At 39.8% G+C, this 22874-nt stretch overlaps 1 protein-coding gene across 1 annotated transcript in view; it reads left to right on the forward strand.

The window, feature by feature from the left end:
- The window catches only part of MIPOL1 (mirror-image polydactyly 1), a 166234-nt gene extending 153957 nt beyond the window's left edge, over nt 1-12277 (forward strand). The window contains exon 13 of the mRNA XM_009280687.1: nt 11741-12277. Within this exon, the coding sequence (XP_009278962.1) occupies nt 11741-11807 (67 nt within the window). The 3' untranslated portion in view covers nt 11808-12277. The remainder of the gene's footprint in view (nt 1-11740) is intronic.
- The last annotated feature ends 10597 nt before the right edge of the window (nt 12278-22874 follow it).

The following is a 22874-nucleotide window of genomic DNA, read 5'->3' on the forward strand; positions in this document are numbered from 1 at the left end:
CACGAAAATATAAGCAGTGCTGAAACTTCGTTCTCTCAAACACTAAAATGTATTCTATGAAAGTCAAATGTTTTCAGAGTCAACATAATCACAGCATCCCAGTTTTTGACCTGTGTGTTCATTTACAGTTTGCTTATAGCTGCTTCACAGAGATGGAAGTTTGTAGATTACAACATGGTTTTATTGATTTATCAGTAGCAAAATACACTAAGTATACTCAGTAAACTGGATCGGCTAGCTCTTGGGCTTGTATTGTATAATATCAGCTTGTTGTGGAATACTTCAGAACAAAATCAGAATGTTGGCATAGTTAACATCAATGGTGTAAACCAGACTTGCAAAGACTAATATTTAGTAAGACCAATAACACAAACAAATCAGATTTTGAAGTTGTTTGCCCAATAGGAAGAAGCGTGCTGACACAGTATTTGTAAGCTTATAGTTAACCATTCTATGACAAATTATTAAATAACTTTGAAAAGTAGATTGAGTGCTCCTTGAAGAAAAGCAAGAAAACTTTTTCTGACTTGCTTTTTTTTCCAAGACAATAAAACGAGTGTCACAGCAGATAATAATTTACTTTAATGTTTTATATCCAAATAAAATAAGTCCATGGCATTTCCATTGCCGTTACTAAATAGTATTTGGTTTGTTTGCAAGAGTCATTTATTTGTGGCTTGGCTGAAGGAATAAAAATAAATTTGCGGTTCTTTCTGTTAATACTCATACTGTTTCTTAACATATGCAAAAGATTGAATACTGTAAATGTATGCGCAGAAGCTCAACAAGAAACCCCAGACTTTCTGAAGCTTCTGAATTACGTATCTTTTAGAGAATTGCTGGAACAGTTCTTTACAGCAACAAATAGAAATAACTGACTAGGCCAGCAAGGCATTTAATTTTAAGCAAACTTGAAATCATTTAAATTTTTCCACTGCTTAAAATTAAGTGTACCTTTACTGAAGCAGGGGCTAGTTCTCCAAGGAAAAAATTACAGTTCATGTTTCTAATCTAATACTGACTCATTAATTAATAGCCAGATTTTTCTGTAAGGCTTTTAATTTTTTAAACAATATTTTGTAGAAAGGCAGCATCAATTGTGTTTATAGGTATGAGAGCTAACAACAGCTTTAACCCCATCATTGCCACTATTTTATTGGCAAGTTGCTTTCCCGTTCTACATTTTTGCTGTATGTGATGTGGGTATAAGGATATATAGATCTAAACACTGAGTTGTTGGAAGGCGTAAATCTTTAGGACCAAATTTATCATTTCACCTTCAGATTATCAAATTTTTGCCCATAGAAAGTATCAGAATTCAGCCTTTGAGTGGAAGACATTGCAGGTATTGGAGACGTATAATAAAATTACTATATTTAGCACTTTATTCTGTGCCTCATAATATACCCATCTCTATCACCTCAATCTTTTATTTGGTAAGATAATCATATAAATTATTTGAAGGATGTAACAGATGAACATCTACATCTGATAAAAGGGATATCCTAAGTGGTGAACTCAACACAAAAGATGTTTCACAGATCTCCGATTTTAAGCACTGAGAAAATGCTCTATGCTTTTGAAGAATTTCATGAATCTTGATGTAAAGCCAGATATTTATGCTTTCATTAGTAGAGATTAAAAGGTTTTTCTCCTACAATCAGTCCCATTTACGTCAGCCAGGCAGAATTGCCATCAAGCCCAGAGCCTGCAAGCTCACTAGTTCAGAAGAATTAAAGCTGTCCTCAAAATGAGCTGAAGGTCCACTGCTTCTGTCCTGTGTCAGCCTTGCTCGGGAATTTGCTCACCTCCCAGGAGCAGGAGGAGAAGCTCATTCCCAGTTGGATGGCAGGAACATGGAGCAAAATAGGCCCAGAAGGCCAGTGGAAAAAAAAATCTCATGTGAATTGTCTTGCTCGAATGGTGCAGAGGACAGTTGGAGACAGTCTGTCTGCCGGCTACTGGAGAAAGGTTACTGAAGCTTAGAAGTGGGAAGGCTTGTTTTTACCTTAATGGCCTTAAATGGCTGATGACTTAGTAAAAAGCCTATGAAGTATTTTAAGGAGCACTACGCATGTGTAGAAGACACGTTGGTCTGTGATGCTAAGTCTCAACTGGTATTTTAAAAGCCCATTTTTTGTATGTAAATGCACAGTTAGGCATCTTTTCTGGTTTTATCCCTGCATAGGGGACCCCGTTGCAACATCACCGTAATAGACAAGCTTCATGCTCATAACATCTATCTATAATATATTGCAAACATTAAGAGGAGGAGAGGATGTTTCACCCATGGATTTTTTGTTAGTCTACTACTGAGGGAAGACTGCTCTTATTTTTTCTAGAAATACTTTTCAGAAGCATGACTAAGTGTGAGTCGCCCTGAAACCAGAAGTCTGTGGGCACCACTGGATCACACCAGAAGGGTGGGGAGTTCACCTACCAGTCTGAGCCCGTTACGAAGGACTTTTCACAAGTGGGAGCTTAATTAAATACTTTCCTCTTACACCCAAACCCATTTCCATTGTTACTTGATCTCTCAGTGATATCGTAGAAGCCGTTCCAGCTTGGGCCATATCCCATCAGTTATGCCAGGAAGGCAAATCTATTGAAATACATCAAACGTATGTAAAAACGATTATTTTTAATGTAAAGTGGAGGGATTTGATGGTGGTTTATAGGAAGGAATTTTCTCTCCGCAAGCTCCAGATTACTCTTGGTCAGGAGGGTGGGAGCTGTCTAGAGCCAGCAAGTCTGCATCAGGTTTTGTAAAATACTTGTGGAATCAAGAAAAAAGCTCATGTTGTCTTTATTGTTTATGATATCAAGAGGAGTCTGCCAAAGTTGTGCTTTGATGGGATGTACTTGGGAAACAGCCTGAGTAGTACCTCAGTATTTGCGATTTTACAAACTCATTGTAAACAAGACTTGACCAGAACATGCCCAAAAGGGGTGGAACTGGCTTGGAATAGGCAGCTGAGAGGTTCAGACCTGGCCTTACAAGGAAGGCTTGTTTGAAACATGCAGAAAGGTGTAATGTGGTGGTTTCAGACTGATACTTTTAAAGTTTAGAGTCTCTTAGTAACCCCATTCTCTACAGATCCTTAAATGCATATCAATCTGCTGGTCCTGCATTTTATGAGGAATCCTGTCTAACTGTTTCTTTTGGGCAGGTTTGAAATAATACTTGGTTTAGATAATGAATTTTTGACATTGCTTTTAAATATTCCTGAAGAGGGATTTAGAATAAAACAAAATCCTCTAAAAAGTAGCTCCTTTTTCCATCTCCTGAAATACATCTCAGCTGGATATAGAATAAGAGAACTGGCTAGTTGTTACCAGTTGACATGGTCCAGAGCACGGATTGAGAAGCTGAGAGATGGGTTTTAGGCTATAATTCTGCAGGTATTTATGCCTACACTTTTTTTTTTTGTGCGCATGAGGAACCCAGTCCAGCTCAAGACTACTTATACGTAAAATTAAACATGACAAAAAGTTTGTGGGTCTTTTCAGTTTTCTTGATTGGTTGAGCTTCAGCAAGTCATTTCACTTCCCTGCACCCTGTTTTGCCCCTTGCAGTACACACATAATGCAAAATAGACCTGATGTCTGCCTTTTGAACACTTTACATAAAAGTTCTGACCATCCCTCCATGTTATGAGCATTCAAAGCAAAGAATATTTGCTTTTCTGAGGTAGTATTGCTCTCAAGAAGAAGGTGGGAAACAGTTCAGAGACAGAATAAGCTTGCCTGTGATTCATGGCATTCTAATGATACCAAACATCATTACCAACGGGCAGGACTAGTGTTCATCAGGAGTTGATAGGAAGTAATATTTTGCCCTCTTCAAATGAATAAATACTGTGACAAAATACTTTCTATAGGGAAGATATATTAGCGTAAGGTAAAACTGCTAGCTTTTCCTGAGCAGATGACAGAGACTTCCAGGAAGTATTTGGCAAGAAAATCCGGGAGACCCTTGCCTATTCATATCAGCACAAAGTTTGTGGAAATGCTGTCACTGTAAGGAGTAGGCTTCGATGTCAAGATTTCACCTAAAAAAGAGACCAGCTGTGACCCCAAATGAGTGGAAACAGTTACTGTCAGTGCTAAAAGTAATTCAGGCTTATGTAAGGAGGTATATAAAAGGTTTTTCTTGCACAGATAGAAGTAGTAAACTGCATAAAATTTGCATATAAACTGTTAGCCTCAAGCTGGAGTAATTAGGTGGAATTCTGTGATCTGATTAAATAATCCGGTCGGTATCATTTGGCCATCATATGCCAATATATCCTCTATTTCAATTACTGTTAATTTTTTAGCTCTTTCATATCAGTCCCTTCAATTACTAATTTTTTAGCTCTTTCATATCAGTCCCATCATATGATCCTCTATTTCAATTACTGTTAATTTTTTAGCTCTTTCATATCAGTCCCATGCTCAGATATGAATGGTCCGTCCAACAGTAAGAGTCTCTGCCTGGTCTAAATGATAAGCATGTTGTAGATCTCAATTTACTGAAACACAGATGAGGTTATAGCATAGTGGTTTCAGGGTTTATTTTTCTTTCTCATAAGCTCATTTATTTTATCTATTTCAATTACTGTTAATTTTTTAGCTCTTTCATATCAGTCCCATGCTCAGATATGAATGGTCCGTCCAACAGTAAGAGTCTCTGCCTGGTCTAAATGATAAGCATGTTGTAGATCTCAATTTACTGAAACACAGATGAGGTTATAGCATAGTGGTTTCAGGGTTTATTTTTCTTTCTCATAAGCTCATTTATTTTAGGCAATCAGTATATGTGGTCCTGAGAAAGCATTTGAAAGCAAAGGAGCAATACCTTTCACGAGGTGGCATTAAATCCAGCATAGGTGCAAAGTCCTGATTCTGTATTATCCTGTACTGTGTAGCAATCTACATCAATGCAAAGTAGGGTGAAATGCTGTCAAAATAGACCAACTGTGTTTACCGCTCACTTTTCCTGCTGCTAGTGATGGCACAAGGTGAATAGTAATGGTGAGCTAGCTCATGATCTTCCAAACAGAAGGTAGAGAGCAAACAATTTGACAAGATTAGTTATTGTGGACCACAGATAAAGGCTTAATATTTTAGCCAAGGCCTGTGTAAGCCAGGTTTATTTTGAAATACGTCTGCTGTCAGGAGCCCAACTGGCTGTATTTACTTCTAAGTTTAATCATATACAGAATTACTCTTTTGGGTTGAGAAGACGCTGAAAGGGATTTAATAGGAATGCTTGTTTTGTGACAGTGCTTTTCAGAGGCAGAATGGTTTGCCCTGCCAAATTTAAGGCCTGTAAGTTTAATGGAACATACTTTCTGGAGTGACGTTACAAACAGTGTTGGGCAGGCAGGAATTGGTGGCGGTGCCTGGAGTGATTAGATTCAACACTGTGGTCTACCACAGTTTAGAGCTCACTGATGCTGCTAAATCAGTCTCTAAGACTTGTGTTTTAAGACCAGAAAGGACCATTAATACCGGTCAGTCCAGCCACCTGTCTAACACAGGGCACCGAATTTTACTCAGTAATTCCTGCATCAGGTTCAAAACCACTGCTGAACTCCAGCGTATCGTTTAGAAAGACGCCCAGTCTCCAATCCAAAAGATGCAGAGGGAATTTGTTAAGCAGAGAGAGGCAGCCTGGTGCATCTGAACCACGTGTAGTCTTTACCATTGTGATGATTTATGAAGGAATTGTTACAGACTGGTGTATGACCGTTAAATGCAACTGGCAATGTTTTTTAGTGAGTCGATCAAAAATAATTATTGTTCAAAAGGCAGGCTTTTGAGGTGGCAAAAATAATACCTGAATTGAAGAATAAGAGTAATTAAAGATTCACTGAACCACCCAGAGGTAAGAGGGCAATGCCTCTGTAGCGTGGTAGATAGTCCACTCACTGCGAGGTCATACCCTTACATTCCAGGCTCTGATCCAGTGAATATTTAAGCATTTTATTCAGTCGGACCAGTCTCAACATTTGAAACTGAGAACAAGCCACCCCAGCACCCAGTGTTAGCGCAGTGCTGCTCCCTTGAGAAGGAAGCAGCCGGAGTCCAGTTCCCCCGTACAGATAATAGAGCTGAACCAGTTTCCTCCAGCCTCTTGAGTAAATGATCCTATCCAAGTGACCGGTTTCTGGGCGAGACTAGTATCACGGCAGCCTCTCTTCTCTGTGTCATTTGTTTCCTTGACTTTTACAGAAAATGCCTGAAAACAAGTACTCCATTTAGGATTTGATGAAATATATCCAAGAGGAAGACTGAAGGAAAGGAGAGGAAGAGGAAAGGAAAGGAAAGGATTTTTGTATTCTGAGATGAAATTAAGTGAATTTGTTTGTATGACCACTCACCGAACAGCCAGTTATTCACTGAGCTCTACTGCTAAACTGCGTGTAATGCTTTTGTCCGATGCATTTTATTTACCTAATATATTTTCAAATGCTTGGTTTCTAAAGGGAATTAGTGTTAGCAAAACACATTCCACAAGAAGCCAGAAATCACGGAAGTAAGGCCATCTTCATAGCCTGAGCCTAATCTTATCTACTGGAAAGATAACCAAGGGTTATAGTTTAGGTTTATAAACCTTTATATAGCATTTCAAAATCCAGGAGGGTTTTGTTTTTATCGCTTAACTCCTCCATCTGCAGGTAGAAGCTATTGTTTTCTGCTAGTCTATATATTGCTTTGCAGATTAGGACATAGGCTACTTGAAGGATGCCCTTTTCTATCAGTTGGGTATCCATTTTGACTATTTCTGGGGCATGATGCCATGGAAGATTACTCTGTGACTGTATAACTCTGTCATATTCAGAACTTGTGGATAAAGGCCACTGCTCTCCTTTGGGGTGAGTTCCTTTGGCCAGAGATGGAGCAGTGTGGGAGGATGTACTGATCTATGTGGATTTATGCAGTTGCAGAGTTTTTACTGATCCCAAGCTGCAGTGTAGAGCTAGACTTCTTCAGCAGAATACGTGAAAGAGTAGAGCAAGCCAAAAATGCGCATAAGAGTCAGCACTAGAGACCGGTACATAACATTTTTGCAACTATACTATTGCAAAATTATACGTACAGCTTCTGGGCTCCCGGAACAAACTTCTCTGTCAGTAAGGATTTTAAGTCTGCTTTATGGAGACTGATTCTAAAACCAAAATGATTTATACTCAAGGGAGTAAAGCTCTGTAAGGCTTTGCTAAAAATCAAGCAGATTGTCAGACAGTTCAGGAGCTACATCAGAACACTCCATATAACAACATGCATTCCATACAGGCATTTTGTCAGATGTATGCATAGGTGATAAGAGAAGACAATTTGAAATCACTGGAAGGGGAGTTGAGAATGGTTGAGAATTTGTGTTGGGGAAGACACACCTAGCAACGTTCTTGTTTAGGTAGCATTCCTCTGAAGATGAGGACCTTCTTAAAGCTTAGCAACGCTTTTAGAAGTACGTATTCGAACTGGTAATACCATAGCATCAAGCCCCTCAAGGAGGTATTTTTATTTCTGTATTAAAACACAGATTCACCTGATTTATTCCAAATTTGTATTGAGGAAGAATCAAGCCACTGCAATTCAAGACTCTTCACAATGATACGTCTTTTGCTAACTTAAAAATAATGATGGACCAGATGTCCCTTTCCTAATTTGTGGGGGGTTTTTTATTTTTCCGTTTCATGGAAGCACTGAGATGAGCTTTAAAGAAGTAGGTAGTGTAGGTAAAGAATATTTCTAGTTATCATCTTTGTGCTTTTCATGGATGCAAATTCTATCTATCCCGAAAAACACAGGACTTTTTTTACTTTGGGTGTGTGCAAGTCAGTATAAATAAAACCAAAGTTGTACCTATCCATCTGAATAAATAGTTTGTTCCTGTATTTTATATGCCATTTTGTACTCATTTTGCATGCACACATACAGTAATTGTCATAGTTTGTTCCTGTCATTTTGTCATCATTTTGCATGCACACATACAGTAATTGTGTAGAGAATGCTGAAGTGGCATTTGCTGAGAGAATTTATTTGTTAAGGGACAGATTTTCTAGAATTATTTAAGTACCAAGAAATAGCGAAGGTCACCTACTGGGATTTTCCAAAATCTCTAAGCAAGAAATTGAAATCTGTGAGAGTGAGGAGTGAGACCTTAAGAGGCTTTGTTGAACATTCCTAAACATGTCTGTCTGTCCTTGCACATTTGGACCTTCAGCACTGCAGCTGAGTTGCCCACCATATCATTCTTCTGTCTGACCTAAAACACCAGCTGAAATACTTTCTTCTTGAATGACATGTTTGGTTGCTTCATGAAATGCAGATTCAGTGAGATTCTTTCTTACATCTCAGGAGAAGATAGTGTCATATTGTACATTTAATTTATACTATGAGGACTGTTTCCTTTACAAGCAAAAAGACAAATGTCATTTGTTAAATCTGTGTCTTAGTACATGGTCAAACATAGTCAGTATTGCTTTCAGTTAAGTAAAATACGGTGAGATTATATAGGCAGATACATCATGATTGCACAAAGTAATGAAAGTTGCTTTCTTCAGGTCAGTGTCTTCCGTATTTTGAATAAAACTCTGCAAACAGAGTATTTGAGACTTTTAGGGTAGTTCCCACCACCTCCCATTCGTCTGTTTAGATATTTAAGTTACCTTTGATCTTGAGGTATAACACTATTCCTTCAGTTTACCGCAGATAAAAATGCTCAGCCTCCAAAAGGAGCTGCCTGCAGCATCCCGCCAGGCTGGGTACAGAGCCTTATTGACAAGGGGTGATTCTGCCACCCTCGCCCCTTGCAGGTAGTACCTCATTGACACGAACGGCCTTGTTAGCTGCCTTTTATTACTCACAAAGAAAAATGTTGCCTAGTGTGAGTCGGGATGGCAGAGTTGGGCCCTTGGCGAACAAAGAGTCCAGGATTATCGTTCCGAAAAGCCCCCTGAGGCCTGTATCAAGAGTTATTAACCACTGATTCAGCCCATAGCATTATTTTGTAGGCTTAAGTGGGATTTCAGTGGTATATTGGGTCTTGTGTCTGTGTAGGGGTGAATTTTGCCCTCTGTTATTTTATCTTATAAATAGCTGTTACAGTTTCTCTTTTACATTATTGTTTAAATCTCTTTCAAAGGTATGGTTTCTTAATCCTCTGCAGCTTTTTTTTTTCTTTCTTCTAATAAAGAATAAATAAATTTGCAAATCCACACATGGCTGAAACAAAAGGCAAATAAGCCCTGCACAGTTTGTATTTGGTGCGGGATACCTCATTTTGATGATTTCAGTCATCATTCATTTGAAAAGCAGAAGCTATGATTGTTAAGCCTCATTATTTTCAATGAAGCCTGACAGTTTCAAGGTTAAACAGAAGACAGCTACTTTCATCCCAGTGGTATTTCTCTTCAAACATGGGAAGCTCTTCGCTAACTTGTCTGCTCTGGTGTGCAGTGTCATTGCTTGGTCACAGAGTGGTGCACATCTAAGCCCGATTGCAGGACAGTGTGTAAGCAGTGACCTCCAACCTGTGTCTCCCCAAATGAAACCTCAATTCTTGAAGTCATTTTTCCCCTACTTGTATAAGCCACGTAGTATTTCTTTTTAGCTGAACAGTGATTTAAATAAGCTATTTTTTACTAGTATTTTTTACTACTTTTCTGCTGTCTCCCAGAAAACAATTTGCAGCCCAAACCTTCTGTTTGTCCAGACAGTTTGAAATGTTTCTCCTGTGCTTTATGTCTCTGAAGCACATTAGAGAGAGTGCTAGTGTGAGAGAGAAAGAGACCTCCAGTGATAGTTAAAGTGGCTGAGAAAACTGCAATGCTTCTGAACATACATGCTGTTAAAAGTGAGGACTGATCTGCCATTGCTTTCTGAAATTGCACAGGGACTAACTGATTTAACAGGGAAACTTCTCGGAAAGAGAGGCTGAGGAAACTGTGACCTATCAGTAGCTGAGTTAAAACCCTTAGAACCCAGAAACCATTGATTTATCCACTGTGAGAAAACTTTCAGGGGCAAATACCTTGTGAAAGCTCTGACTTTATACTTGCATGGACTGACTGCACTGAGTTTTGACTGTGTGGGTGCTGCCTCCATAAAGACGAAGAAGTGCAGTAGATGTATGTTACAAAAACAGGAAAAATGCACTAGTTTTGGTTAAAAAGGAAAAGCGATACATGGAAAACTGAAGGGAGAGGAGTAGCTAAGCAGTAGTTTTTCACCTGTGCTTTCACTGCTTTAGAGTCCCTGTGCAACAGCTAGAGACAGCTGAACTTTCCACATACATTTCCTGGTGTCTGATAATTACATTAGGGTGGTGAATTCTTAATCTCATTTCAGGAATTAAGTCACCTGGTGAGTACAATGAAAGGTGTAGCTTCATGGTGCTTGGTGGTTCCTGGAAAACAGGAGTCTTTCAATACGTACCATGTGCGTTAGTCATGACTTGTGGCAATAAATCCAAGATGTGTTAACTAGTTTTCCTGCACTGAAGTTCCTAATGCATCCATGAGGTAAAATGAATTTTGCAGTTTTGATAAAGCTGTGTTATTTTTATTTCCTATCTGCATTGCTCATGTTGTATAATATATTAAAAAAAAACCCTGTCTTTTCAGATAAGAAAAAATGATCAACTTTGCAACAGTGAATACAGCTATTTGAACCTGCAACTCTTTTTATCCGTTACGGAAGTTGTGTGTATACTGTCTTTTCATAAGAAAAAATGATCAACTTTGCAACAGTGAATACAGCTATTTGAACCTGCAACTCTTTTTATCCGTTACGGAAGTTGTGTGTATAATATGCTGGACATGGCTCTAAAAGTGTTCTACTACACACAGTGTCTGCTTTTATATAGTTAGTTTATTTGTGGGAGAGCTTTCATTGAAGGATTCCATAAAGTACAGATAAATTGGAGAAATAGCTTGAATGCATGATTACTGGAGTGCTGAAGATAAATGCGTGCAAATGGAAAACCCTGAACAAACTTAGCCCTTTGCATTTGCCTACATACTTTAACAAAAGGAAAGAACAAATTAAGCCAGTGAGATGCTGGACATGCTTATAACCTGTGCCTTAAAACTAAGAGAGGATTAGGTGGCTCTCTGTCCCACTTCTTTAGACTGTTAATTTTTCTGTAGTTGTGTCGACATAATAATCATATGGGCCACCTTGAAAATATCATCGTCCACATCCTCAGAAACTTGGCTTGTTGAGTATTTTTAAAAAGTTTTTTACATAAAACACATGGGGGTTTAGGCATAAATTTATAAACTGGACAATAAAAGTATCTGTTGGATAACGGGCAGGGTATTTTTTAAGGGGAAACAACAGTTAAATGTTACATTTAACAAGAGCCATGGACCACTAATATTTTAAAAAGTGCAAGAATTGAATGTCCTGCTTACACCGCAGTGTATATGTGCCACAGGATTGCTGCACAGGGTTTTGTGCTAATGCCTTACGGGGACCTCAGATACTCATATACTACAAAAGAAAAGTGAGTTGATATATGTCACTGACTGCAAATGGGTTGGGTTGTAGGTTAAAAAGTTTTCTGTAAGTTGTCTGCATTTTCCCTTAATGTCTGTCTTTTACAGTAGTGCTTTGTTTCTGAGCGTGACCACCACCAGGACAGCTTGGTTCAGTGCAAACACTGTCTCTTTCAGCCAGAACATTCCTAACGTTAGCTTCCTTTTTTTTTTCTCTCCTCTCCCTCTCCCCTGCCCCCTCTCAGGTTGGAAAGGCTGGTGGACGTCCTGAGGAAGAAGGTTGGAGCAGGGACCATTAGGACCGTGATCTGATTGAAAGCTCTAGTCTAAGGAAGCATTCACATCTGGTGACCAGGCTGCTTCATTCAGCACTGTGTAAACACTAAAGCCTTAACTTAGCAAACAGTTGTTAGAAGTGGGACACTCCAGCGACATTCCAAGCTGAGATAAAATCAAATCATAAATGTTTAACTACTTTGCTGCTGAGTTCTGTGATTTGTTGAAATGTTTCACTGCAAACATATATTTGTTTTTAAGCAGATGCATTGTGGCACTGTGTACTGTGAAAAATGATGTAGATGCTTATTTTAACAGTCTGTCCTCTCGGTGTTACTAGACTATAGTCTGCTGCAAGGCACAGCTTGATCATGTTTTCAAATACTACAGGCTTCAGGTGCAAAATCCTGCAAAGCAGTTTCAAAATTTAAATCCCTTACATTATTTGTGAGACTGCAAACAGTCCAGTATTTGTATGTTAAATATATTAATTGATAAAGTAGGTTCACATTCAAGAAATATCTCTGGCTAGTATAGTGGAGATTTTTTCCTCCTTACTTATAGCCCGTTGAATTGCAGCTAGTGACTGTGGCTACATCTAAGGGAAAGATACATGTAGAGCGTTATACAACAGTTGAATAGCTACTGCCTATTCAACTAAAATAGGCGTTGTCAGTGTACATTAAAAAGAAATGTACAGTTAGATTTTACTGGAGGTACAGCTTCCTAAATTGCAACATGAAAGCCTTGTGACATTGTACAGTATCTCAGACAGTGGCAAAGGTTTCCTGTATTGTTTTTAGTCACTCCTCTGTCCTTTCCTACGAGAGAAAATCTCTCAAATATTCAGAAACCACCTTATAGAGTCAAAATTCGCCTTTTCAGTGTAAGGTGAGTTACTCACCCCTTTCCTACAAGACTTTTTGCCTGCTTCTTCTAGACCTCTGATTGCTCTGCAGTGCAGGAGTACCATCCAGGTTAGGCTTGAGGCCAGACTGCCAACCCTCTGCTTTGTGTACTCCTGAGGTGCCCTGGGACTGAACTCAAAGGCTCAATAGACTCCTACAGGGAGGGGAGAAATTGAGGGGTGAGGAGGAAAATTTGTAGACTGTACAGATACAGGAGAGTCGGACCTAGAGATACATTTGTGACCCAAACATCTCCCTGTATTTGGTATGTCTTTCTTACATGACCAAAGGTGAGCAAAAGGGTCAGGTCGGCACTCGTATAAACCTGCTCAAGAAGGCAGCTGTAATCTCTAAGCAGCCCAAATTCAGTAATGAATCTCAGGAGCACGGTGGCTTTAAGCTACTCCCAGGACCAGCCAGCTCAGGCAGGGTGGCTGTAGCTCCTAAGGCTTCCGCTTGCCTACTCTGCTTTGTGTTTAATGTTGTTATGCTGTCTTCCCTCTTAACGTTTGCTTGTATAGATGTCATGATAGAGCAGTCTAGCTGAAGAAAATGAAATTTTAATTTTATATAGGGGGAGACATTTCAATGCCTGTTTTTCCTTTCAAGCTAGTTTTAAACCTTTCAAGAAGGTTTAACCATGTTAAACCTTCATCATCTGCAGACCTAAGCTCCTTCTAGTTTCAGTAGACCAAACCTAACCCCTTGCAGGGAGATGAGTAGCATTCCTCCAAGCCAAATTTACCCAAGTCACTTCTAGAAACTTCTGAAGTGCTCCTTTTTGACCTTTGGTTGATCCTAAGATAGCCAGTGAGTCTGGAGTCTCTCTCCCCCACACTTACTCAATGGGAAGAAAGTTTAATACTTCAGATGAGAGGACTGTCACCCCCCAGCTCCCAGCCCCTTCACCATTTCCCTTTGCACTGCTGTCCAGCACTTGGGCGACTCAACTGCTCTTTTCCCTACTGTCCTCATTGAGCTTTAGTGCACTAAGTGAAAGACAAGATCTCCTGAGCTGTCAGTGCTGTTGAACCATTTCTGCTCTAAGGAAGTGGTGAGGAAGGAATAAAGATAAAAATGTAAGGACTACCGTACTGTGCTAGACCAAAGGTCCAACTAGTCCAAAGACTGCCTTTGGCAATAACCAGTAGAAGATGCCTAGGAAAGGGTATAAAGTCAGGCCAGCACTAGTGACCTTTCTCCCTAATGGTCTCCCAGCAATTTGTTATTTAGGGGTTTTCCGAGCCAGAGGTGGTATCTGTATTTAGCAGCATTTTTTCATGACCTGTTTTTGAATCCATTTAAACTTTTAGTATCTACTTGCTCCTGCCACGAGGACTTACACAGTTAATGATGCATTGAGTGAAGAAATATTTCCTTTTCTTTGTTATGAACCAGCTCTATTCATTTGCTATCACCTAGTTTTTGTATTAGAGAAACGGTGAACAACCATTCCCTGTTCATATTGTTTCCATGTCCCTTGTGATTTTACGTATTTGGCATCCTTCCTCCACCATCTCTTTTCTAGAAAGAACCCCTAGTATCTTGTAAAGAAGCTGTCTCGTGTTTTTAATTGGCTTTGTCATGCTAATCTATTTCTTTTCTAGTTCTGCAGTGTTTTTACTGAGATACAACCAGATTTGTGCCTGGTATTCAAGATACGGACAAACTGTGACTTTAACAGTTGTCATAATGATGTTGTCTGTTTTATTCTCTACGCTATTTGTAATCATTTTTAGCATTGGATTTGCTTTATGACAGATGATTTCTTGGAATTAATATTTCTGTAATAGTAACAACAACTCTAGATCTCATTCCTCAGTTACAATATTCAGCTCAGAGTTCATCATAGGGTGTATGAAGACAGAACTGCTTTCTGAAAGCATAACTTTGCATTGATGGGTACTGAATGTCATCTGTTTCTTTAGCGTGCATTCCCTGGTGACCATGAGCTCCTATTCCATCTCTTCTCACAGCTCATCTTTACTACTCACAGTAACATAGTATCATCAGCATCTCCATGCTGAATATGGTGATATTTCATATCACCATCTCCAAATTAACCCCCTTTTCAAGGTGATTTCTTAGTTAAGTTGAACAACATGGGCAAAGACCTGGGGCAAAGATGCCTGTAGGACAATAAGGTAACTTTCCTTCACTGTGAAAATGATACATTTATTCTTACCCATTGTTTTAATCTAACTTTTAACTACTTATTTTTCCATGTAAAGATCTTCCCTCTTACTCCTTGGCAGCTTTGATGAGGAAGCTTGTTTGCTACTTTGGAAATGCAAGTTTACTAAATCAGAGCTTGTTTTCCATGCATGAATGTGCTAAGTTCCTCCTTCCCCTAGGAGCATCGAGAAGTCCTCACCTTGCCCCAAGTCTTTCCGCCTCTGAGCGAATGATCTTGTGAGTGCAGGCTTCAACAGCAAGACTGTTTGACCTCCATCCTCTTGTGTCAGCTGGCTTTGTTTAGGAAAGTAGGATCGGCCAGACAAAAGCAGTCCAGCAGGCTTAGTGTCAGATACATCTGGTTGTGGGTAATACTCAATTCGGTAAAATTAGGTGATAATTTTGCTACATAATTTTCCTTTTGACACATTGTACCTAAGCAAAAAAATATTTCCTGACTCTGTCTTATAACTTGTACCAAGTAACCTGAAATTCAGTGAGCTTTTTAGTTAGGGGTTTTTATCATCCTGTAGATAAATGACTTTGAATCATAATTAAATTAGGTGTTGATTTTTAAAATTCAGCTAGAAACGTTTGTCTTCTTTGAAAAGGACCTTGGGAAATTTACTGTGCTGAGAGGCGAAGATTTGGAAACGGTTGGGTTCTCACTCTTCCTTGCTAACAACCTGGTGTGTGGTCTTTGGCAAATCCCTTAGTGACAGTCATAAAAGGTATGCAGCCCCTGAAGAGGTGCCTAGGCTCCTCGGGGGAGTTTGCAAAAGCATCTGTGTGCCTAACGTCAAAACACTTTCGCTTCTTCACCAGCTGAAGTGAACAGCAAAAGTCACACAGGTCCAGTAAAGCAGGCCCAGCCTTTAGTGCCTTCAGGTGAATTTCTGGCCCCATTGAACTCAGTCTGAGTTTTGCCTTTCAGTGTAACGAGCACAGGAATTCTGGTCTGGCATGTAGAAATAGGCGATAATGATAACAAGGGTTAATTGGCTTTTATCATATAGTTTATTCATTGAGAACTGATTGATGTCCATGCAGAGCTCTGAAGGTGAAAAGAAGCCTGCCCTATATAGCAGACAAATGCAATTGTCACTTCTGTCCTGATTTATGAGAGAAGGATGAGATTGCATCAGATTATGTACCAGGAGTAGCAATTCATTTCCCTCCCGATGGAACAGCAGTTCACGATGAAAGGTGGCTCACCATAGGCAATGCTTATGGTGACAGTCGTAATTACTGGTCAGATCAGTGTCCCTGCTGTCTTGAAGAGCACTGAGATCCTCAGAAACGTCCTTCCCCTGTGAGATTTTGTGTGTTTCTCTTGATGATCCTGCAGCACGTTATGCATTGGGAGCCATTTCTGGTATATGCCAGGGTAAAATATGTAAATAGCATCATGTTGGCTCGGGATAAGAGCGTTATTAATGCTTTTCAGCACTGTAATTATATTCATAGTAAGCCTTCCCTAAGCCCTCACTAATTAACAATATTGTGACAAATCAACTTTAACAGAGAAGAACTGTGGACCTTTAGTCATTTAGTACTGTTTTTCATTCAGCCCACAGCCCAAAATTGGTAGCACGGTTTTCGCTACTAGTGTTGGGAAAACTGCTGATATTTGAAAAGTTCAGAGCCAGCTCAGTCTTGTGGAATCCTGTAGATGAAGTTGGTTTGATTCCTCTTTAAATATATTCACAAGAAAGTAAGATTCGTTAGTTAATCATTAATGTAGGGGAATATTAAAACTGCTTTTATAAATAAGCCATCATATTGAAATAGTTTAGTAATGTCAATATGTTTTCACAGACGCATTTATTTATTTATTTATTCCAAATCACAGGATGTTTTACAAGATACCTTAATTTTCAAATTAAATGGCTTTATAAATATTCTTATCAGGTGATCAAAATTTGTAACGTCTTTAATCCACATACACAAATGCACTTGCTATCTAAATGTCAGGATTTCTCTGTGCCTTTAATTTCTTCATTTCGAATAATTCCAGTTGAAGGCTGTTAGGTTTGTTGGTTTTTTTCTCTTTAATTTGTACCCCAGAAGATTTTCCTCCCGTGCAAGAATAAATGGTGAGGCATATGAAATCACTGACCAGCAGTTTCTCTGATACTGTGCTTGCTATGATCGCAGCATTACATGTACTGACTCTTATCGCTGTACCATTTCACATCAGGTCTGCAGAACTGGACTTTCTCTGTTTGTTCTTCTCATGCATTGGTAAATAAAATGTATTCACAGGTCCAAAAAACGAAAGTGGTGTTCTCGTATTAGGTTGATTATAAGTCAGCTGTTGAGCTTCAGTGGTCTAAACATTTCATTCTTCAGTTTTGTTGGGAGCACACGTGTTCTGGGAGGCTTTTAAACAAATACTTGAAATGGTTGAAAGATTTACATTGCCAGTGCCTAGCTAAATATGTAGTCTTTAGAAAAGACATGGTTTATTTTGGCACCATTTGAAAAACTCAAATATTTTAAACATTTGTTAAGTTTGAGCTTGCACATTTGAACTAAAAGTTTGCATTCCAAAATTGCATCTCGGGTTACCTGTCTCTCTCTCTTTTGTATTTTATAATCCCTTTATTAAAATAGTCTTTGCAACAGGAGTTGGGTTTGGGGGTTGTGTGGTTTTGGGGTTTTTTTTGTTAATTGCAAAATATTGCCATTAACTTAATCAATTTTAAGGTAACGTTTACCTGGTAACTCTATTCAACTGAACATCAGAAATGCAACGCCAGAAGTGTTTTCAGAATTTAGGGCTTCATGTTGGTAGCCAAGACTTGGTTGTAAAATTAATCAAATACAGGAATAGTGGCCAAATCCTGCAGTGCTTTACTCTTAGTTATACTATGTACTGTGATGAGTAAGTACTAACCCTGATGGTGAGTGCAGGGCCAGGCAATAAAGAAAACAGGTTGAAAAGGTGTATGGAACTGATAAAATAGAATAGCTCAAGGAAAAGGAAAAGCTGTCTTCCACCTGGAGTTGGTTTTCTTTTCCTTCCCTTGGCAGAAGCAGGGGGGCAGGGGCAATGTTTAGTCTAATTTTTCATTAAAAAAAAAATAACCTTTTATTTTCTCATAAGTTTTAACCGGAAACTTGTATTAAAACTTAAAAAGTTGAGAATGTATAAATTGAAACCACCATATTTTGTTTAAAGCCTGCAAGAACCCCCGTTCAACAAGTCGGGGAGCACACTGTTACAATTGTACATGTGCTTTGGTGTGTTGCCCAGCCAGCCACCAGCTGCAAAAGGTCACACTCCTTTCTGAGAAGCTGCCATCAGGAGGAGTTTGGCATGTTTCCTCCATGGTTACCTTGGGCTAAAGGTCCAAACGGTGTCACATTCACAAAAGTTCATCATTATTTGAACGGCTTCTGAACATGACAGAAGCGGATCCATTGTCATATGGTAAAACAGCAATATACCTGGTAGAATTGGTCACAACTGCTTCCCAGTGGCCGTGCTAAAGCAAGGTTATGATAAACCCTGCAGAATACATTACATGAATTTATGATGATTAATACTCACACATGAATGTGCACACTGTATTTCACATAAAATTGAAAAATGTAATGGTTTCCCAAAGAATTCAAAGGATGGAAATGATGGTGTATTTGTTCATGAACTAACTATTAGCAGAACTAATTCCAGAGCCAAACTTATAAAAGCAAAAAAGGAAAATCAAAAGATTAAGATGCAAAAATTAAAAACTATTTTGATGCTACTCTAATTCATTGTCTGAAGCCTCAGGACTTTGTTCATTAGTATTTGACTTCCACTGATGTAGTGCCACTAGTTCACAAGTTTTGTGACCAAAGAGGTAAACTGTTTTCAAAAATCGGTCTATGAGAAATGAGGTTACTGGTGTCTAAATTGATATAGATATCAACTTATAGATATCAGCTTAGAAGCTGAAATTTTAGAAGCAAGATTTCAAATATCTGAAAGTAAGAATCAGCTTTTAAAAAAATTAATTAATTTCTTCACTTGGAATTTTAGCTTATTCGGAGAACGTACTCAGCTCAGATGCAGCCTCTGTGAAAGTATACTAGACTAGAAATAGAGTAACAAACAGTAGGAAGTCTCCATCCACACATGCTCATAGCACTAATATCAGCCCATTTGGTGCTTTAACATGCTGTATAAAATTATCAGCTTTGTTTCTTCCACTGTATATAGGGAAAATTTTCTCTCTCACTCCTAACATTCTACCAATGCATGGAGAACATCAATATTACAGACAATGGTTACTAAACATTACCGGTAGAGTTAAGCAAGAGAGGGAGACGCACGAATAGATAAAGATTAGGAATGTGATCAGCTATGGCATTTGTTATATCAGTTGTTTTAAAATGGCAGTGGCAGAAAATGAAATGCTTCAAGCTATGACTGTGGTATGGCAGACCAGTTCTGGATATCGATATGGAGCTGTGGGGCTCCAAAACACCATATCAAACACAGGGCTATGAGCTCTCAGTGTGTGATCCAGTCAGCAAACTGAGAAAGATGTGGGTAAATCATAGCTTTGACTTGGACTCTTCTTCCCATTAGACAAGGAAGACACAAATCAGGACACGTGGACTGCCCTGTTGTTGCTAAAGCAGTGTAACAGAGAAAGTGCAAGATAGATAGAAATTAAATTTTGACCAGAACAGCAGAAAGGAATTGGGTGAAATCCAAAAATGCATGAGTGTGGAAGCTTTGCTTGCTTCAGACGTAGAAAAGGAGGAAAAGTTGTTACAACAAGTGACAAATACTTTGCTTTGCTTACACATAGAAGTCATGAAAACTTCATGGAAGTCAAAGCAAGATACAGCTGTTGTAATATTTGAAAGTAGATGTCTTACTAAGGTCAGAGTTGGTGTGTGAGCATAAGGCTAGGAAATTTGTTGAAATTTGGTTGCGTTCAGTTTTTTCACTAAATTCTTGTTTGATAGGGCAAGCTACCTTTGTTCTAAATTTCAAATAAAACAACATTTCTAATTAACATTTAGCTGTTCTGGTCACTGTATAATCAATATGAAAATTGGCAGTGTCCCCTCTACTTCTCACAGGTTGAGCAATAGAGATGGCAGTTGTTCTATCGCTAAGGTTTTCTTGGTATAAATATGACACAAAAAGTTATGACATCGAAATAGTAAATATTGAATTATATTTAATAGGATCTGATCCCTTCTACAATTTTAGTCAATAAATCTCAGCACACATTTAAAAGGAAGATGTGTAACAGTAGTACTTTATCCCCAAACTGGTAAAAGAAATGCCTAAATGAGCATTTGACTGTATGTTGTATTTCTTCACTCAGAGCCTGACTAGAATTGACTGAACTAGACTGAGGATTTTCCAGGCAGATCTTACCACCTCTATTGGTGCAGGCAGCACTCCCAGATTCCGGCTCAGGTGTATTTGTGAAATGCCACCTCTAGCCATCCACAGCTCTTTATCACGTTTCTAATGGTTCCCACTCTCTGGCTTAGAATGTCATGGCTTCTTCTGTCCAAGTGACTAGAGAATGAGCAGGGCTTGGTTAACCTAGCCGATTTTGGCTTAGCCAAAAGGGGGCTAAGAGGGGCTGCAGCCTTTTCAGTGGGCCGGACTGGTGACCACTGGGAACATCTGGAAGATCTGGTCCTTGCTAATTTACAGCTCTCAGGGATTCATTCTGGGCTGTCTCCATTATTAGTCCAAGATAATGAGTTGCCACTGTATGAATAAAAGTAAGGGCCATGTCTATAGCAAAGTTGTCATTCGGTGGCTTAAATTTTAATATGCCTATATTTGCTCAGTAGTTGCTTTAAGTCAAGCTATAAAATCGTGCCAGCAACAGATTTTGTACGTACAAAAGGAATTTTGTAGTCTTTAAGAAAAATAATAACCCTGTTAGACTGCTTTATAGACTAATGTTTGGCTACTGGGCCATGGAAAAACCTCTGGAGCTGGTTACAGCTTCCCAGGAGAGTCAACAAAACTGAATTTTACCATCCTAACATACTTTATTTTTCCCTCTTGCCGGTAGTGGCAATGTTCAGCTTTGCAGAAGGGAGAGGGGCTCCCTCGGAGGCAAAGAGGAACCTGTGGAGTTTCAGGGCATCCAAAGATATAGGGGTGATACTATGAAAGTGAGTGGGTTTCTAGGGGATCTGTCGTAGGAAATGGAGCTCAGAAAGGTTAGTGTGGTCTTGGGGACCAACTGTTCCCGCAAGGGATATTATCCTGGGGGGCAGCTGCATTGAGTGCAGTAACTGAGGTTCAGCAGCAGCATGATGTAGGCAGTCATGCCTTCCGCTGACTAGATGACCCCTTCCCTAGGGGTACAGGATTCCTTGCCTGGTGCATACACGTGCACTGCCAAGGTAGAGATGCTCACTTGGCCCTTCTTCAGACCATATGACCACTTGGGCCCAGACATCTCCTATACTGAGGTAAGTTCTTCCTTAATTCAACAGGTCCCCATAAAAGCCAGCCAAATAAATATTGATCAGACCAGCTGTGACCAAGAGGGGTGGTGCTGCATGTGCTGGTGAGCCAAGTGGGGAAGGAGAGGTCAAGACAGAAAGGGAGGGAGGAACAGTGGAGGGTGACCATGCTTTGCAGATCCTTGTAGGGTCTTGAGATACCATCTGGCTGTGGGGTACCAGCAGACAGGGAACCACCGGCCTCTGTGTCCACAGATGACCAGAAGCAAGTTTCTAATACCATTCCTGCCCTTGACAACAACTAACTCCTGTCTGTGCCTTAAGTCACCTCTGTTTTATTCAGGCAATCAAATCTCAGCCTAACCCATTTACCAAATCTGGTTGTTTGAGTACATTCAGTGTTTCTGCACATCCTTGCTAGAGTAACACATCACAGGTGCATGAACCAGGGCTGTGCCCAAATGATGGCTGCACCTCTGCACGTCTAGATTACCAGGTCAGGCAGTGCAGGAAAAGCAGATCCCTAGAGCAAAAAGATGACATGGAGCCCCCCACGGCCAACGTCTGTGCGTTTGGGACTAGCTCCATGCTGGTCCCTGGGCTGGGCTGCCTGATAGTGGGTGATAGAAGCACATCTTTCAGTATCATTTCTGTGGTAATCTGAGTGCATCGAGACTGCTTGGGGAAGTGAACGAAAGCACAGAAAGGGGAGCCAGCTGGGAGAGTGGCTTTTAAAGTGCACCCCTAACACAAACCAAAAGAGAAATGTAGATGCATCCTGAGTGAAATTGCCTCAAGAATTTGCTCTTTGGAGACGTCCGTTTTGCACAGAGCAGGGCTCACTCTGCTGGACTGCAGTTCCCCCATTCTGACCCAAAGGCATTGCATATGGGACTAACTGCACCCATTTATAGTACTTTTAGACTAGAGTTTGCTCACCTCCTGAGAGCCTGAAGTGTGGAGAAACAAGGACAAAGATGTGCAAACTCACCCTGCGCTCTGTGTTAAGCAAAGGCTTGACTAAGAGTTGTGCTGCCAGTGTGCAGGGTTATCTCTGCAGAGTGAGAGGGACTGCTCTTACCTACACAACTACAGCATCAAACATCTGAACAGAGCAACGACTGCCATAGCATGCGCTGGAACAAAGGCCAGAAAGCTTCACAGTTTTGCTCTTCTTTGATTGCATAATGGAGAAACTCAGCTCAATTGCTTTTCAAGCAGCTAAATGCCCTGCTTCCTCCACATTTTGCTTGTCTGCTCATAACTTTATTTCCACAGAGCTCTAACAGCCACTAGAGTAAGAGTCTTATAAATCTGAACTGCCTGTGCCTAGAGAAAATACGCTTTCATCAGTATGTGTTTTTGTGAAATCCCACAGGACTCTTCTCAACAGTCCTATATAGCAAATCCACAACTGCCCATTGCAACTATCCACCCTGAATTTCAGTAATGGCATGTTGTGGTTTAACCTTGGGCGGCAACTGAGCACCACACAGCCGCTCACTCACTCCCCCCCTCCCCAGTGGGATGGGGGAGAGAATTGGAAGAGTAAAAGTGAGAAAACTCATGGGTTGAG

The sequence above is a fragment of the Aptenodytes forsteri genome, unplaced genomic scaffold (genome assembly GCF_000699145.1).
Source record: "Aptenodytes forsteri isolate BGI_AS27 unplaced genomic scaffold, ASM69914v1 Scaffold193, whole genome shotgun sequence".
Taxonomy (NCBI): Eukaryota; Metazoa; Chordata; class Aves; order Sphenisciformes; family Spheniscidae; genus Aptenodytes; species Aptenodytes forsteri.